Source organism: Puma concolor, chromosome D4 (genome assembly GCF_028749965.1).
Source record: "Puma concolor isolate L17-30 chromosome D4, mPumCon1.1.hap2, whole genome shotgun sequence".
Taxonomy (NCBI): Eukaryota; Metazoa; Chordata; class Mammalia; order Carnivora; family Felidae; genus Puma; species Puma concolor.
In genome coordinates, this window is record NC_141679.1 from 40,911,334 (window position 1) to 40,930,078 (window position 18,745).

The following is an 18,745-nucleotide window of genomic DNA, read 5'->3' on the forward strand; positions in this document are numbered from 1 at the left end:
ACTCTGCACATTGTGTTTTCTTTTTTAGTTTTTTTTTCAATGTTTATTTTATTTCTGAGAGAGAGAGAGAGAGAGAGAGAGAGAGAGAGAGAGAGAGAGAGAACGAGTGCATGCACGCAAGCAGGGGAGGGGCACAGAGAGAGGGAAACACAATCCGAACCAGGCTCCAAGCTCCAAGCTGTCACCAAAGAGCCGGATGTGGGGCTCGAACCCACAAACCACGAGATCATGACCTAAGACTAAGTCGGATGCTTAACGGACTGAACCACCCAGGCCCTTTGTGTTTTCTTTTTTAATTTGAGTATAGTCAACACACAATGTTACATTAGTTTCAGGTATACAACACTGTGATTCAACTTCTCTATAGTTATGCTAACTGCTCACAAGTGTAGCTACCATCTCTCACCATACAATGCTATTATGATATTATAAACTATATTCCCTATGCTGTGCCTTTTATGCCCATGACTTATTTGTTCCCTAAGTGGAAGCCTGTATCTCCCACTCTCTTTCACCCATTTTGCCCATTCACCCATGCCCCTTCCCTCTAGCCAACCATTAGTTTGTTTTCTATATTTATGAGTCTGAATCTGCATTTTTTTTGTTTGTTCACTTGTTTTTTAGACTCCACATGTGAGTGAAATCATGATATTTGTCTTTCTCAATCTGATTTATTGCACTTAACATTATACCCTCCAGGTCTATCTGTGTTGTTGCAAATGGCAAGATCTCAACCTTTTTATGGCTGAGTAATATTCCATAGTACATATATACACCACCTTCTTTATCCATTAATCTGTGGACACTTAGGCTGCTTCCATATCTTGGCTGTTGTAAATAATGCTGCAATAAACATAGGGGTCCAAATAGATATTTGGAAAAATATCTATTCAGGTCCTCCAACCATTTTTTAATCAGTATTTTTTTAGTGTTGCATCGCAACTCTGTAAATCATAAGTAACTGATAGCAATGTAAAGTAACTGTTGTCTACAGACATGTAAACTCAGTAGGCAGCTTCAATGACCTTTTCTCCTTCATGTAAGGAGTTAGTTTTGCTGACTTCGGACATTAATTTCAACGTTCCTTAAGTCCATATAAATTTGTGCTGTTTTGGATTTCTCCTTTGAATCTATTATAACATCCGCCTAGCTCCCTCACTGATTAATGAGTTAAGCAAAATCTTTAACATGCGTTCGTTTTTATGTTTGTATAATCATTATGATTTTACCCTTTATTAAAAATTACCCGTTAGGGGCGCCTGGGTGGCGCAGTCGGTTAAGCGTCCGACTTCAGCCAGGTCACGATCTTGCGGTCCGTGAGTTCGAGCCCCGCGTCGGGCTCTGGGCTGATGGCTCAGAGCCTGGAGCCTGTTTCTGATTCTGTGTCTCCCTCTCTCTCTGCCCCTCCCCCGTTCATGCTCTGTCTCTCTCTGTCCCAAAAATAAATAAACGTTGAAAAAAAAAAAATTAAAAAAAAAAAAAAAAAATTACCCGTTATTTATGACTGACAGAAGTTTTGCTCTTTAAAATTAGAGCCCTCTCCAAAATGTTTTGTGTAACAACTTTTAACAGGAAAATATTACGGCAAGTAAATGAGCATTATGATGATTTATTTAAAAGTACTGAAAGTCGAATTTCCATGCCACCAACCTCTCCAAATTCATGTCTTCAAACGTGAAAACACAATCCCACCTCAGTTACTTTTCTAGCAGCAGGCTGGCTAATGTAGGTGTTCTGAGCACATTTAAGGTAGGCGAGACTAAGCTATGATGTTCGACAGGACAGGTGTATTAAATGGATTTTTTATTTACAGTGGGTTTATTGGAACATAAGCCCATCATAAGTCAAGGAAGACCTATAAATGTTGATGCAGTAGTTACCTAGGAAACTATCAGATGACTTAGAGGTTAACTCTGAGGGAGAAAACTCCTACTTCTAAAGAAAGCTCAGATTTCCATAAGCAGGGACATATGGAATGAAAGAGTAATATGAAAAATAAATGCCTAAAGATCCTCGGAAGTTATTTTCAACCTCATTTCCATTCATCAATCTTCAAATTATTGCACCCCGTCTCTGTACGGTGAGAGCTGAGTCTTGCGACAGGCTGCCAACTTCAGGAGTGTTACGAACACACTCACAAATAGCTGAGATTTCAAATGCAGACTCTGAAATGCTAAAGATCTACTGTACAACTTAAAGTTCAATAAACCTGTAAGGACAGATAAAAAGCACTTTCTCGTGGTACTAAAGCATAGCTTTAACAGGGTTGCCTCAATAAATGATCATAAATGATAAAGGAACAACATACATTTTGAAAAAGAAACAATTAGTTACATTAATTGGAGAATGGGCAGGAAAAGAAAACATTACTTAGCAATTCAATGTGAAATTATTACAAAAAATATTAATGGACAGGGAAAATGTCATGATGTATTAACTGTCAAAAAGCAGGTCACCAGGCTGGTTCAGTCAGTGAAGCGTGTGACGCTAGATCTCAGGGTTATGAGTTCAAACCCCACGTTGGGTATAGAGATTAGGGAAAAATAAAATTAAAAAAAAAAAAAAGGCAGACTACAAAAAAAGGTGGAGGGGCAGGGCAAAAAATAATAATAAAAAATGAGGTTACTAAATAGGATATTTAATATGATCCCAATTAATAAAAAATCAGTATCTCTATATATGAAGAAAAAAAGAAGTAATATCAAAACACAAAAAAGTTACAGTGATGGTAATACACATTTTATTTTCTCCTTTGTGCTTTTCTATATTTCCTGAATTTTCTATATTCAACATTTCTTAAAATGCTCCTTAAGCCAAGGTTACAAGAATATTAAGTAGAAAAAAAAATCATACTACAATATTCAATGAAAACCCTATGGTTGCATCCATATCAAAAAGCATATGCCCAGGGGGTGCCTGGGTGGCTCAGTAGGCTAAGCTTCCGACTCCTGATTTCAGCTCAGGTCATGATCTCACAGTTGGTGAGTTCAACCCCTGCGTTGGGCTCTGTGCTGACAGCAAGGAACGTGCTTGGGATTCTCTCTCTCCCCCTCTCCCTCTGCCCCTCCCCTACTTGTGTGTGCTAACACTCTCTCACTCTCTCTCTCAAAATAAATAAGTAAACATTAGACAGAAAAGAAGAAAAGAAAAGAAAAGAAAAGAAAAGAAAAGAAAAGAAAAGAAAAGAAAAGAAAAGAAAAGAAAGAAAAAAAAAGATACATGCTGAGGAAAAAGACTAGAATGAAATACACCAAAATAACAGTCTGTGTTTAAGAGGTCATATTTACGGTGGCTGTTTCTCCTTTCTTCCATTTTCTTCAATGCCTGGCAATGTGGTTATATTATTTTATATGTGAAATTAATGATCTAAAACTTGTTTAAATAAAAGACTCAAAAGAGACCTCTGCCCCAAATGTTGTCATTTAGTTGTGTTCCTTTTGCTTTGACAGGGCCACCTCTTCAGAGCCCCTTGGCAGCTCCGTCTCCCCCTCCTACTTTGTCAAATGGACATCAGTCAGCAAAACACAAAGCCCTGTTCTAACATCAACATTACAATTCACCAACGGCTTGGACCCCTCTGCCGACATCCCTAAAACACCTGCACCTCTTCCTCACCTGTTCACGTTAGATGATCCGTGCCGTCCAGTGGACTGTTTTGTGTCAAGTGATGCAAAGGGTTGGCTGCTTGCTGCCATATCTGTGCGAGAAAACCTATTAATAAAAAAAGAATGAGGTTTTTATTTCTTTGTCTTACAGGAAAAGACCACATAAATTCAAGTATACAACATAAGCCCTCCAATTATTTAGTACATCTCACCTCCATTTCTAATCAATTCGGAAAATCAAGTAACAAAAATCTATCTACTGTTACATTGTGAACATTCCTGAAACACAGCACCAATAAAATAACTTTTTTTTTCTAGTACACACACACAAAAAATGAACCAAAATCAGCTCCCCCAAAGCTCTCCACCCAAAGACAACAAGACAACATTGTATCTTGTATATAAATATACTTCCAGAACTTTTCCCAAGTAAATCTATACAGATATTTTTATATTTTATTAAAATGGAATATTATTGAGGGGCACCTGGGTGGCTCAGTTGGTTAAGCGTCCAACTTCGGCTCATGATCTCACGGTCACGATCTCACGGTCCTTGAGTCCAAGCTCCATGTCGGGCTCTGTGCTGTCAGTTCAGAGCCTGGAGCCTCCTTCAGAGTCTGTATCCTCTCTCTCTGCCCCTCCCCCCGGTCAGGCTCTGTCTCTCTCTGTCTCTCATAAAATGAATAAATGTTTAAAAATTTTTTTTCCATAAAAATAAATGGAATATTATTGAAAGGAAGGAAAAACTTTTCTCTGACCCTCTTAGAGTCCCTGGCTGGGTCTGAAGATAAAATGGACAAAGACTGATTATCAGGAGAAAAGCATATAAATTTTGTTGAACTGGTATAAGTACACGAGGGCCTTCACAGGAGAATGAAGACCAGCAGGAAGTTTTCAAATCTGTGAAAAACTGACAAGACAAAGGGCCTGGGGTAGGGGTAGAAAACGATGAAGTAACTAGGAAGATAAGGGTCACTTTCAAAGGCTTGCAGATACAAATGTCTTTCTCCAGTAAAAGGATAATTTATTTCCAGCCTTTAGGCAGAAAAGGGAGAGCTATTACAGTGTTTGCTCCTTCTAGATTGCCTTCAGCTCAAAATGATTTACAGGTCAAACAGGCATATTTTGGGGTGATATATTCTAGTTTCCTTCATTGTATGTTTAATTTATCCTGAATCTTTTCTTATAGTTACTGTAACATAATTTGTTACCCGCCCCTTATTTTGGGGGCATGTAAATTGCTCCCGATGTTTTGCAATTACAAACAATATTGTAATAAGCTCTTTACTGACTTGCCTGATCGTTTCCTGAGGATAAATTCTTGAGTTAAAGAGCGTGTGTTTTGTTAGGGATCCTCTTTTTAAAAACAGCTTCATTTCTCATTATATATACACCACAGAGTTCTACAGTAACATTCAGGAGGTGGAGACTGATCTGGTTGGCAGACGCTTAGGCCATTTCATAGACCCAGGGCTCCCACCACAGACACATGGAGGCGGGGCCATGCTAGAAAAGGAAATTTTCATGGAGTAAGAATAAGCTCCCCCCGCCCCCAACGCCCGTATTGTAATAGAATCACCAGCCTCCTGCTTCCGTTCTTAACTGTACCCAAGCCTAGAGAGAAAAGGGTTATTGACTGTCCTTTTAGGAAAGCTTTATTTTTTTTTTTTAATTCTAAGATGTGCAATGCCCTCAGTTAAGTGGAGTTTGATTATAGCCCACCTTTCAGACCTCCCAATACCTTGTAATATTTTATATTCAACATTCATCTTGTCTTGAATATATCAAGTTCCCCAAATTTTATACATCAGGTTAGGGGAAAATCAAGGTTCTTCTTACAAAGGTGGTTGGATGTGGGTGGTAGGAGAAAAGAAAACACCACAGCTAGGAAGAAATGTACTTTAGGCTGGTTATTTTCCATCACAAGACTATTTCACCAGAATAGAGGAAGCACTGAGCACTTACATAAACCAGACTCCAGGGCAGCGACAGCTACCTCTGCTTAGGAGCAAAAAGGAAAAAGAGCTATTCAAAAGGTCATCTATCCATTTGGACCACTCTTGCCCAACTGTTCTATTACAGATTTATTTATAAGGGCCAGCAAAACATGGTCTCTGAAATTACTGTACCATTTACCTTCAGTTTTAATTATAAAATTCTCCTCAATTTCAAATTTTGAAATTTTTATTTAATGAAAACTAATTATTTTCCTTTAACATTTCTGATTTTGAGGGCATACTTAGAAACAACCTCCCTCCATAAACATTATATACCATAATTTTGCCAGTGCTATTACCTTTTAATATTCAATTTTTTTATCTACTTACAAAATTTGAATATATAGTACAAGAGAGTGCTGTGTATTTTTTAATCTTTGGCATTTTTCCCAAGATAATTTTTAAATTTTTTTTTCAACGTTTATTTATTTTTGGGACAGAGAGAGACAGAGCATGAACGGGGGAGGGGCAGAGAGAGAGGGAGACACAGAATCGGAAACAGGCTCCAGGCTCTGAGCCATCAGCCCAGAGCCTGACGCGGGGCTCGAACTCCCGGACCGCGAGATCGTGACCTGGCTGAAGTCGGACGCTTAACCGACTGCACCACCCAGGCGCCCCCCCAAGATAATTTGTAAAAGACCACATCTTTTGCCCCAGTGATTTGACAATATATGACATACCGTATATATAAAACACTGAAATTTATTAAGTTCTGCTAAATTCAAGCCCGCTATGCCAGGTAAATGCTGCATGTTTGAGAGTTACAATTACAGTGTCTTCACCAGACACAATAGACTTGAATTTAGCACAACTTAATTACTAATAATGTTAGATTTTATTCACATATTCAGAGGTATAAAAGTTTAGATTAGATCCTTCTAGTCCTTTATGTTTTTGTATACATGTCCATGAAGTCCCAGAAACTCTACAGTATTTTAAAATTTGTACTAATATCCCAGTAAGTATATCACGCTACAAACTGATTTTTTTATTCAACGGTATTTTTTGATGTAGACCTAATTCACTCACCTACACTACATCATATTTCATCAAGAACCTATTTTCTTCTTTTTTTATGACAAATGCTTCCAATACAGAGAGAAAATGACAGGAGTATATCTGGAATCTTTTGCATACAGTGAGAGCTAAATTTAATTGTTTCCCACATGGATAGGCAATTATCCCAACACCAATGAATAACTCATCCTTCAGCTACTCTTGGCTTGGAAATAACACAAAAGGAAGAGCACACATCCTCTCAACGCTCTTGGAGCAGTAACAGGCGCACCAAGGAATATTTTTTTTTAATTTATTTTTAAATGTTTATTTATTTTGAAAGGAGGGGGGAGTAAAGAGAGAGGGAGAGAGAATCCCAAGCAGGCTCCACACTGTCAGCACAGAACCTTATGCGGGGCTCATTCTCACAGACCATGAGATCATAACCTAAGCAGAAATCAAGAGTCAGAGGCTTAGCCATAACTGCCTGAGAGACCCAAGCATCCCAGGAATTCTGTAAGGCATATATACCTTTGCTTGATTTGTTATTTACTACCAATTAAGGTTCACATTAAGTAACAGAAGAGACGAACTTTTAGATTTTTTGGTCTGGTAATTATGCAGATAATTTGGTAAGGTTATGGTTTTACTGCCTTGCAGGAGATTAGTAAATTTTGCGTATAATAAAAAACCTTATTCCAACATTCTTCAGTTACCCAAATGCTCTTGGAACCAGTTTTAACATCTTGCTGATTTCCTCATTGATAAATAAATCTCTGACATTGTTAAAACGAAAATCACAGGCCCAAAATGGCGTCACTTAGGCTGAGTCCCAAACTGGGGTTTAATAACTAATCCAACTCTGGATTCAACCTCCCCCAGAAAGGCAGTCTTAACCAGTCGGTCAGGAAATTTCCCCATCTGGGGCCGATGAGTCTGCATCACTGAGTGGCCAGAAGGGCATTCCCCATCCCCCAGAGGACGATGAGGTCATCTGCATGATAAGACCTGTCACTATTCCTCCTAAGGGAAAGAAATCTCATCTGGAACAATCCTTTTCTTTGCTAATAACTTTCTGGCCCCCACCTTCTCCCTATAAAAACCTTCCCTTTTCTTACAACTCCTCTACTTGCTAGATGGGATGCTGCCCCATTCATCAATCTCTTAATGAAGCCAATTAGATCTTCAAATTTACTGGGTTGAATTTTGGGGGTTTTTGTGTTTTTTATTTTTTTAATGTTATTTACTTCTGAGAGAGAGCGCGCGCAAGCATGAGTGGGGGAGGTGCGGAGAGAAGGAGACACAAAATCCCAAACAGGTTCCAGGCTCTGAGCTGCCAGCACAGAGCCCGATGTGGGGCTGGAACTCATGAACAAAGAGATCGTGACCTGAGCAGAAAATGGACGCTGAACCAACTGAGTCACCCAGGCGCCCCTGAATTTTGGGCTTTTTTTTTTTTTTTTTAACACTATCTCTACAATACTACATTTTCACATCTATACACATTTATTCAGGTCTGATCTTATTTCCTTTACTAAAGGTTTCTATTATATGGAACACTGCTCTGACGTTCAGATATCCTCCATGCAAAACGATCCTTAGATCACTTCAGTTTTATAATCTGTACCACCAAAGTGAGCACAATTGTTAAAAATTTAGGGGCGCCTGGGTGGCTCAGGCCGTTAAGCGTCCGACTTCTACTCAGGTCATGATCTAGCGGTTTGAGAGTTGGAGCCCCGCCGTCGGGCTCCGTGCTGACAGCTCGGAGCCTGGAGCCTGCTTCAGATTCTGTCTCCTCCTCTCTCTGCCCTCCCCTGCTCATGCTCTGTCTCTGTCTCTCAATAATAAATAAACATTAAAAAAAATTAAAAAAAAAAAAAATTTAACCAAGGGGCACCTGGCTGGCTCAGTCAGTAGAGCATGCAACTCTTGATATCAAGGTCATGAGGTCAAGCCCCACGTGGCATTACTTAAAAAATAAGAAAGATTAAAAAAACAATTTAACCAAATAGAATGACTTGTCTGTTCTACTCCTATGCAAGGTATTATATTCAGAAGTTAAAAGAAATGTATTTTCAGCTAGTGAAAAATACTGTGATTAGGTTGACAGAGCCTAAGAAAAACAATACATTGTATCTCAATACAGGTATGAGTATGGTGGAACATTTGTCCTTCTCTTGCCCTGATTTTACTGCTTTATTTTTTTTTAAGTTTTTAAACAGCTTCATTGAGATATAAATTCACAGACCATACAATTCTCCCATTTAATGTATACAATCAATGGCTTTTAGTATGTTCTTAGAGGTGTGCAACTATCACCACAATGTGTATTTTGTCACTCAAAAGAAACTGTCCATCCATTAGCTGTCACTCCACATTTCCCCCTCCATCTCTTGTTTTAGGCAGTCACCCATCTGCTTTCAATATGAGCAGATTTTTCTTGGTCTGGACATTTCATATTAATGGAATTATACAATATGTGGTCTCTCATGACTGGCTTTTCCATTCAGCATAATGTCTTCAAGATACATGTTGATATATTTGTACATCATTCCTTTTTGCCAAATAATATTGCATTGTATGGATATAACATTTTGTTTACTGTTTCATTAGTTTATGGATATATGTGCTATTTCCGCTTTTGGGATGTTTTGAATAATGCTATTAAAATTCATGAACAAGTTCTAATGTAGACATATATTTCATTTCTCTTGAGTATACGCCTATGAAGACAACTGCTGAGTCGTATTGTAAGTTAATGTTTGACATTTTGAAGAAGTGCCAGACCATTCTTCCAAGTAACTATGTGATTTTACATTCTTACCAGCAATGTAGGGAAGTTCCAATTTCTCCACATCTTGTCCACCACTTATTAAAATTGTCTATCTTAGTGGGTGTGACAGTATCTCATCGTGGTTTTGACTTGCATTTACCTAATGACTAAGGATGTTGAGCATCTTTTAGCTACTTAATGGCCATTTGTATATCTTTGGAGAAATGTCTATTCAGGTTCTTTGGCCATTTTTTAAATGGGCATTTGTCTTTTTATTATTGAGTTTCATACTGCTGTAATTTTTAATCACCAAGTAAAACTATTTTCAAATGAAAAGCTTACAGCTACTTTTTTATAATTTTTTCCTCTCATTCAAATCATAATTAGCAGAATCGATTCAAATGTAATTCCTCCAGTAAATCCAACGCAAATGTGCTATGTTCCTGAACAGTGAATTAAAAGATATCCCATTTTCAAAAGAAGGAAAAAAAGAAATAAAATTTTCAAAAACTAATAAAAAGACACTTCATATCCTTCATGTTTTTTCCTCTCTTTGGGGGAGAAAAGGGAGGAAAGCAAACAGGCCAAATGTTACTCTCTTGGAGGCACCATTTACATAATTTACAGTCTGGACCATGTCCGCTGGAGCCATAAACACAAAACTCCAGTGGACATCACCACCAGGTTTCCAGGAAATCAACTGCTTACTATTTTGGACCATATGATCAGCTTGTGTTTCTTACTAAAGAAAACTGCTCACCAGACCAAATTCTGCCCAGTGGAGGATTCCTTTCAAATAGCCACTCTCATCGCCAGATATCAAAGAAGGGAGGTACAGCAGCTGCAGCTAGTATAGCAAGAACAGCCCAGAAGTCAACGGGTACCCCAAATATGCTGTACTGGCAACCTCAATCCCAGACCCGTCGCCAGTGTTGCAGAATCGAGGCAAAGGGATGTCAACATTCACTCTGCAGTAGAGCCCCGTTCCTGTAGAGGGAAGATCTAAAAAGCTTGAAAAGGCCAAAGGGCAAGCACCAACAAAGAATACAATTATTCTAATAAATCAGGTATTAATGAATTTATAAGCTAAATAATCCGCCCCTAAATAATCCTTGCTGAGACTTAGTACAAAGGCTTCCTCAATCAGAGCTGTACGCTTTCTTTCATATTATGTGTAGGGCTTGGGTGATTTTTTTATATTCTTCATGCTTTTCTTACTTTTTTCAAATTTTCAAAAATGATCATGAGCTATTTTTAGTAATTGGGAAAAAAAGTATATATTTTGAGCAATTTAAGTTCAAATTCATGAAGGGGACATTTAAATATTAATTTAAGGAAACACCTTCTGATCACCCCTTTTATATCACACACAGCTTACAATAGTTCTCCAGAAAAATATATAAGAAGAGTGTATTATTTTTAGCCCTTTCCAAGTGAGGAAGTTAGAATGCATCGCTACCCAATGTGTTTCTAATGTAATTTTACATCTCTTAGAACCCTTCCAAATTTTCACTACTTTGAAAAAGTCAGGACTTAAATGTTGCAGTTTTTCTAATTTTACCTTTTCTATTCCCTACATTGATAACACACTCCAGTGCTATTTTAAAGTTCTGAACTTAGAATACCTGTAATACTATATTCCCAAACTGTTTTCAAACTTATTATTTTATATATACATTTATGATTTCCACCTGATTTTTAATGTATCTACCTATTGGCTGAAAATGGGTTTATTCCTTTATTGAAAGGAACTGGCTCTCACGGATGGAAATCAGTAGAGGCTATCAGGAGTTCTCGATATCAGCCCCATTTCCATCTTTGGCGGGTCTGAAAAACGCAGTCCACAGGGCCAGTGTGGGTGTCAGCAAGGTATATGCCAAGTGTCCCCTTAGCCTAATATGAAATATGGAAGTGGAAGGTCCATTAAAATAGATTCACTGGAAAGGTACTTCCTTTCACCCTAATTTTACATTTTTATCAGAAACCGGGATTAAGATAAAAAACAAGGTAACCAACTCAGCAAAAATTAATTAATTAATAGAGCAAGCAAGCAAGCAAGCTGGAAAAGGAAGCAGGGAATGGACCACAATCTAAAACAGTAATCCACCGGGTCCCTGGGTGGCTCGGGCGGTTAAGAGTCCAACTCTTGATTTCAGCTCAGGTCACGATCTCATGGTTCGTGAGTTCGAGCCCCGTATCAGGCTCCTTGCTGACAGTGCAGGGCCTGCTTGAGATTCTCATTCTCTTTCTCTCTCTGTCTCCCCCCTTCAAATAAATAAACATTAAAAAAAAATAAAAATAAAAACTAAAAAAGTAATGCGCTAAATGAAAGGGTTACATTCAGTAAACTAAAATTTAATTTTCACACATAAACATCTGGGAGCACCACGCTGCAAGCATTCTATCAGGTGTTAGACACATAAAAGTCATACAGTTCCTGATCTCAAAGATGATATCTGAAAATATAGACTTTAAATAACTTACAACGTTTTACTACCATGTTGCTAAGTCACGTTGTTTTTATCCTGCTTATGAGTGCCTAAATTTGGATCAACAGTCCAACTAAAAAGCCTGTGTTCACGTCAGCAAGCTGTCTGCTGTGTCCCCCAGGCCAACCTGCCATGCCAGTGGGCACTCTGCCTACCTGAATAAAGAGACAAGCGCGTGGAGGTCGGCAGTACTCGCATCTGCTCCCAACAACCACACCTGGCCCGAGAACCACACTGTTCTAAAAGGACCAACAACTGGAAATGCAACCAGGAGCCGACAGCCAGGGAAAGAAAGGACTCAAAGCCAGGTCTGAAAGCAGAGCAGCTTAACTCAGGAACAAGCAGAGCTGGAGGAAAGCAGAGAAAAGGAAGGAACAAACATTCCCTCCCTCGCTCACGTGGAGAAGGTTCCGATTCCCCCTTCTAGACCACCCTCTCTGGACCGCATCCTACTCCCAAATGACTCAGAACAACATATAGTAATGTGTATACGGAAAAAGAATAATCAAACAAATGTGGCAAACTGTGAAAAATGGGGGAGGGGTATATAAAAGTTCTCTGTGTCATTCTCACACTCTTTTGAGAAGTTTGAATGTACTGCAAAATAATGTTTTTAAAAGACAGCAGAGCATGACTCTGGAGCAAAGGACAAAGACAGGGTCAAATGAGGGTGGCCATAGACCTTGGGCACCTGGGGACCAGCCAATGCCAGTGAGGAATGCCAAGCCCTCGGGGTCACGGGTACACCAACAGATCCGGCCATCACAGGTGCTTGGGCAAAGGGAGCAAAAGGCCAGAGGTTAATGCAAAAACATCCACTTAGATGAGACTATTAACCGAAGGGCAATAGCCAGAGTAGGGCTCTGTCCCCACAGATCGTGTTCCTGCACTCAGGTGCTGCTGGGAAGGAGAGGCAAGGGGCACTTCTGAGGAGGAAGATACAGGCCTGATGCAGAGTTTAAATTTTTACTGGACTGGGCACTTACCTCTCCCACTACCCCCCCCCCCAGACAAAAATCAGAGTCACTCCAAAAGAGACTATTTGAAATGTGAACAGATGATGTGCTCTTTCACTGACAATGTTTTTTTTTTTTTTCTGTCCTCACTGGGGATGTGAATTCCAGAGCAAAATGAGAACAGTTGAAAAGAACAAAAGTTCATTTTCATGTAAAATATAAAGCACGCCTCAGACCCTGCTCACTAAGAAAGTGGACAGCAGCACTTAGGGTTTCTTGGGGGGGGGGGGGGGGGGGGAGGGGAACAAACTTCTCCCAACAAATGCTGTTTTTTCCTACTCACAGACACGGCAAATGGGACAGAGCTGGAAACTAAAACCAGAGCCTGTATCTTTGCAGATTCTTTCCTTAAGCAAAGCAAATGGGACTCCTTTGCATTATTTAAAACAAACAGCAATGGAATGTCAGCTTGGCAAGAGATCTAGGCAGCTACAATGTCATTTTGCTGGTTTTTAATTTAAAAAAATCCAAAACCCTTATTGGAGGGTTTTCTTCTTTCTAACAGAAAGCTAGTACCTAATCTATTATTAGTCACCCTTTCTCACCGCCCTGTCATGTGACTCAGGAGAAGCATGCTGGGGCACAAGGCTGAACGCTGGGTTTCTGCCCCAGATGTGCAAGTCACCTGCAAGCCGTGACACGCTGGACCATTCACCACCTCTATGGATTCCAGTGTCCTCATGTGCAAAAGACAGCGAAGGGATACCAATCACAGAAAGCAGAAAGGCGGTTGCCAGGGGCTGGGGAGGGCAGTGGGGAGCTACTGTTCAAGGGGTATCGAGTTCCCACTTTACAGGATGAAAGACTTCTGGCGGAGGATGGCGGCGATGGTGGCACGACCGTGTGAACGTACTTCGTGCCACTGAGCAAGGGGTGAAGACGGGAAGGTTTATGTTAGGTGTATTTTGTCACAGGGAAGAAGAAACCGGGAGCAAGAAACAAAACAGAACAAAAAGAGCATTCGCACCGAAAAAAGCCAGAGGAGGGACGACAGTACCCTTTCTGCCTCACGCGGGAGTTATGAGGAGGAAACGCAGTCCATTTTGTGAAACCACTTTTTAAGCTGAAAAACCACAGAAGTGTGGTGCTGATGTTGGTTAAAGAGTTAAGTGACTTAAGTGACTGGGGCCAGGAACTTCCCATTAGACAGACCACCGCACTCCTGCTACTCGGCAGCTGGGTGTTTCCTGCAGCCGTGTTACTTAAGCAACACTCTGCCAGTTTCATTTTCTCAAAGTAGGCATGCAGATATTTTCAAGATGCAGAGTAAACGCAGGTCTTCCGTGTGACGCTGCATGGGGCAGGGGAGGGCTGTTCATCATTTCTTCTAAAACATTACGAACTACAACAAATTTTTAAAAGGCAATGTAAAGGGGCGCCCGGATGGTTCAGTCGGTTGAGGGTCCGACTCTGGATTTCCGCTCAGGTCGTGGGATCGAGCCACGCATCAGGCTCTGCACTGACAGCACAGAGCCTGCTTGGGATTCCCTCTCTCTCTCAAAACAAATAAATAAACATTAAAAAAAAACAAAAAAGCAACACTAAGAAAGTTTTACTTTCATTTGGCTCACAATCCATGAGGAAGAGGGGAAAAAAAAGGCTACCTAAAAGCCTTTTTTTTGTTTTTCCAGGCTACATAATGTGTCTCTCCTCTTGGTTCCTGGCTCAGAATTTAAAACTCATCACAGTACGATTATTACTTCACTGTCAGCTGTGGTAGGTAGAGATGAGCTTTTTAAGGACAGAAATTCTGTGTCTTAGCAAAGAGATATTCACTGAGTTTTTGATGAATAAATGACATTTGTACTGATTGTACATTAACACCCTTGTGCCAAATACAGTCTCAATACCTTATATTTTATATCACACATGTAGGTCATGGAAAATACCCTTGAATATGTTATCCTGGGAGTCATTCATTCACAAACAAGTAGTTTTCAGTAAACATTAGGTAAGACAAACAAACCAGCAGGGGAAGCATGTAGATACTCAAGTAATTAAAGGTTAATTTTCTGGGGTATCTGGGTGGCGGCTCAGTAGGTTAAGTGTCTGACTCGTGGTTTCAGCTCGGGTCACGATCTCAAAATTTGTGAGATCGAGCCCTGCGTCAGCTCTCCACTAAGAGCACAGAGCCTGCTTGGATTCTTTCTCTCCCTCTCTCTCTGCCCCTCCCCTGCTCGCATGCACGCGCTCTCTCTCTCTCTCTCTCTCTCTCTCTCTCACAAACATTTTAAAAATAAAGTTTCATTTTCTTTAACTTTTCAATGTGTGGCTCTTTTCATAGTGTGCTGTATACATCCAGCCTGTGATATCAAGCAGGTACACAAATAGGTTTTGGTATACAGGGATCCTATTGCTTTAAAAACAAACAAAAACATCTAACTTAATATTGAGGGGTGATGACACATAAATGCTATATATTAGGGCCCGATTTGCTGGATCACAGAAATGCTCAAATTCTGACCCACCCGCTACTCAAAAAGAAAATGACTATAATCCCAAAGTACGAGAGAAATTTGAGTCTTGCTCCCATACTTCCCAGCCTTCTAAAATACAAGGACTTGAAATGAGATATTCTATAACCCAACACAAATACAAAACAATCACCAAAGAGATCCATTCATACTACCTGAATGGTCACTAAACACTTTCCACACCTGTGGACTGACAAAGTATCAAAAGAAAAGTAAACCATGCCTGAAAGTCAGATCAAACTCATGTTCACAGAATATGCCCATATATGCAGTTTGTCTTTCCCGATCTGAACCAAAGACAGAAGTGTAAATGTGGTGTTAAAAAGTGGAAAGCACATGCAAAATGTTAGGCAAACCTCTGGGCATAAGGCACACACACAAAAAATCAACCAATCAATCAATTTTGATGACACACGATGTCTCCAGGAATACACTGTGGCTTTATTTTAAGAAAGAGAGAGAGAGAGAGAGAGAGAGACAGAGAGAAAAGAAAAGAAAAGAAAAGAAAAGAAAAGAAAAGAAAAGAAAAGAAAAGAAAAGAAAAGAAAAGAAAAGAAAAGAAAAGAAAAGAAAGACAGACAAGGAGAGGGCTGCCTACCCCCCAAATCAACCTATGGCTAAGGGTATCCCTTAGGTACAAGGGCTTCAAGGGGCACCTCATCTTCCTTGTCTATAAAAGGAGACTGCAATTAGCACAGTTGTCTGTCATCAGAGATACAAAGACAGACTTACCATGGGTACTGGGACTGAAACAGGACACTTTTTTTTTTTTTTTAAGTTTCTTTATTTAGAAAGAGAGACAGAGCACGAACAGGGAAGGGACAGAGAGAAAGACAGAGAATCCCAAGGCAGGCTCCGCACTGTCAACGTGGAGCCCATTGCAGAGCTCCAACTCACAAGCTGTGAGATCGTGACCTGAGCTGAAACCAAGAGGCAGACACTTAACCGACCGAGCCACCCAGGTGCCCCTGAAACAGGACATTTTTAGAAGAGTCTAGTTCATCTCTTCTCCACTAAGATATCTTAGTGGATGACGGAGCAAAAACGTTCAGGAAACCACTTGGTTCTCAAAATGCTCTACCTCATGACAGGCCTCAAGCTTTCTGCTAATCAAATGAGAAGTCTGATGCAAAAAAAAAAAAAAGGGGGAGGGAGGGAATTAAACACCATACGAGCTGTAAGTACGTTGTTAAGTGGGGATTTCCAGTAAGTTTGTTTATAAATCACTGGGTTGGAAATCATATCTTCTATACAATACCTGATATGTATCTATCTGTGTGTATATATGTACATGCATGAATATGTACACACACACACACTTCAAATTCTCAACCTAAGTCATAAAAGCCTATTAAGCCCTAAATTATTAACTTTGGCCAGAGTGTTGGAACCAGGAGAGAGAGGTCGCATATCATGGGATTGAGGCCCGCTCTCCCAACCCCACCCCTGCCTCATACTGTGTCGGGGCCATCCACTCCAAACACGATCCATGCAATCCACAATGAAGACACTTCGGTGGTTTGTCACTGCCCTTGCCACAGCTCCTGGGCAAGATACCTTTGGCATCTGTCTTCCTCTGACCGGCCTATCATCACCAGAATTGCAGGACTCCCAAGCTTCTCGATAAACCCGAAGAGATCATCGTGAAAGGGATGAGACTACATCACCCCAAAATATGTCACTTTGACATAAAGATTGTTTTGAGCTGAAGTCAATTAGCTCTCGCCCTCCCCATTTTGGTCTAAAAGCAGGGCAGAAATTCCCTTTAGTAAAGATGTTTGCCTCTCTCATATCAGGAAGAGAGTTACTTCGGAGATGAATCTTATCACCTGAGAGGACTCTTACCTGCACAAGAGACCTTACTAAACAATCCTTATTTACCATAGATTTCCTAGTCACCTTCCTACAATTTAACCCTCATCCTGAAGCCTAAAACCCCTTCTTTTGTCTAGCTACTTCTCCACACTTTATCATCCTTTGTTAAGATAATATAGAAGTCCCAAATCCTAACCACCCCCTAAGGCACGTTTTGTGTGTACACAGAGTAAACTTTTTTCTCTCTTCCTCATCTGTCTTTTGTCCATTTAATTTGCAGGGCCCAGGCAATAAAACTAAGAGGGTAGAGGAGGAAGTTTTGCCTCTCCTTTAATGGTCTCTCATATCTCAGGGCCTTCGTACTTAACAAACCCTCCTGCTATACCCAGTCAATCATGTCCAGAATCTACCAATATCTGCCGCAATTCAGACATGGCCTCTTTCAGAAAGCCCTATCGGGCCAGCCTCTGTCCAGACTCCTGCCCATCGCCCCAGGTTGGGTTAGTCGCCCCTCATCTTTGCTGCCACAGAACGCCGATCTTCTCCGCACCACAGCATTTATTTATCCTACTTGACAGTTTCGTTTTCCTTTTTCTCTTCTTTTTTTTGAACTAACGACAGTTTCTTATCTGTATCCCCCAATAAACTCTAAGTGCCCGAATGAACATTCATAAGCCAAGATATTTTTTCTGTTAAAAAAAAAAAAAAGTCCCAACTAGTTCCCTCACAAGTAACCATCAGGCCATCAGGTAGCACAGGGAGCCCAGGGCTGTCAGGGAAGGCAGGTCCGGGTCTGGCAGGGACTCTTCTTCAAAGCCAAGGCCAGCCGAACACCTCTACAGGTTCAGGCCTTTGCTGTTATTTTTGTTTTGTTCTTACTTGAACAATTCATTGTTTTGCTTGTTGTGGTCCGTTCATTGCTTTTAATTCTGCTTTCGGTTTCTTAGTATCTTCTGATACAATAATGAAATAAAGGCCGGCTAGGAAATCTGGTTCCTGGTCCTCTTCATGTGATCTCGTCCTCACTCCCTACCCATCTGTAAATTGAGGCAGCGGTATCAGAATGGTCCATAAACCTAGTTGCCCGCGATCACCAGGGAAACCCGGTGAGCAGTTTGGAGACCCTCAGAAGGGGCAGAGATTTTAAATCAAGTTCTAATTCCTCCACTTCCTTCCTGTGTGGCCTCAAGCAAATTATTTAAGCTCTCTGTACCTGGGATTTCATGTTTGTTACAGCAGAAACAGTTGCGTAGTTCATAGGATGGGAGGGAAGATTAATGTACACAGAGGACCAACTCGTGGCCGGCCCCCTGCAGATGCTCAGTAAAGGAGAAGGAAGCCCTGGCCCCCGTCCTGTGTATGCTCACAGCACCCTATCATTTCTCCACCACGGCCCTTAAGAGTTTCCAGAGGGCAGAGGGCATATCTTCCATACCCTCCACTCCATCCCTGTGTCCAGCACGGTTCCTGTGACAGCACCCAACATCACAGCAGACATCCAATAAATATTTATGGAATTAATGAATCAATAACATTCTAAGATATGCTCACATAACCAATTCCCCTTCCCCTCACTCTAG

At 40.5% G+C, this 18,745-nt stretch overlaps 1 protein-coding gene across 5 annotated transcripts in view; it reads right to left on the bottom strand.

Annotated features, from left to right (window-relative positions):
• TTC39B (tetratricopeptide repeat domain 39B) overlaps positions 1-18,745 on the bottom strand; it is a 129,763-nt gene that overhangs the window by 60,232 nt on the left and 50,786 nt on the right. For all 5 annotated transcript variants that reach the window (XM_086685338.1, XM_086685335.1, XM_025922071.2 and 2 more), the window contains one exon: positions 3,616-3,711. In XM_086685338.1, the coding sequence (XP_086541464.1) occupies positions 3,616-3,711 (96 nt within the window). The remainder of the gene's footprint in view (positions 1-3,615; positions 3,712-18,745) is intronic.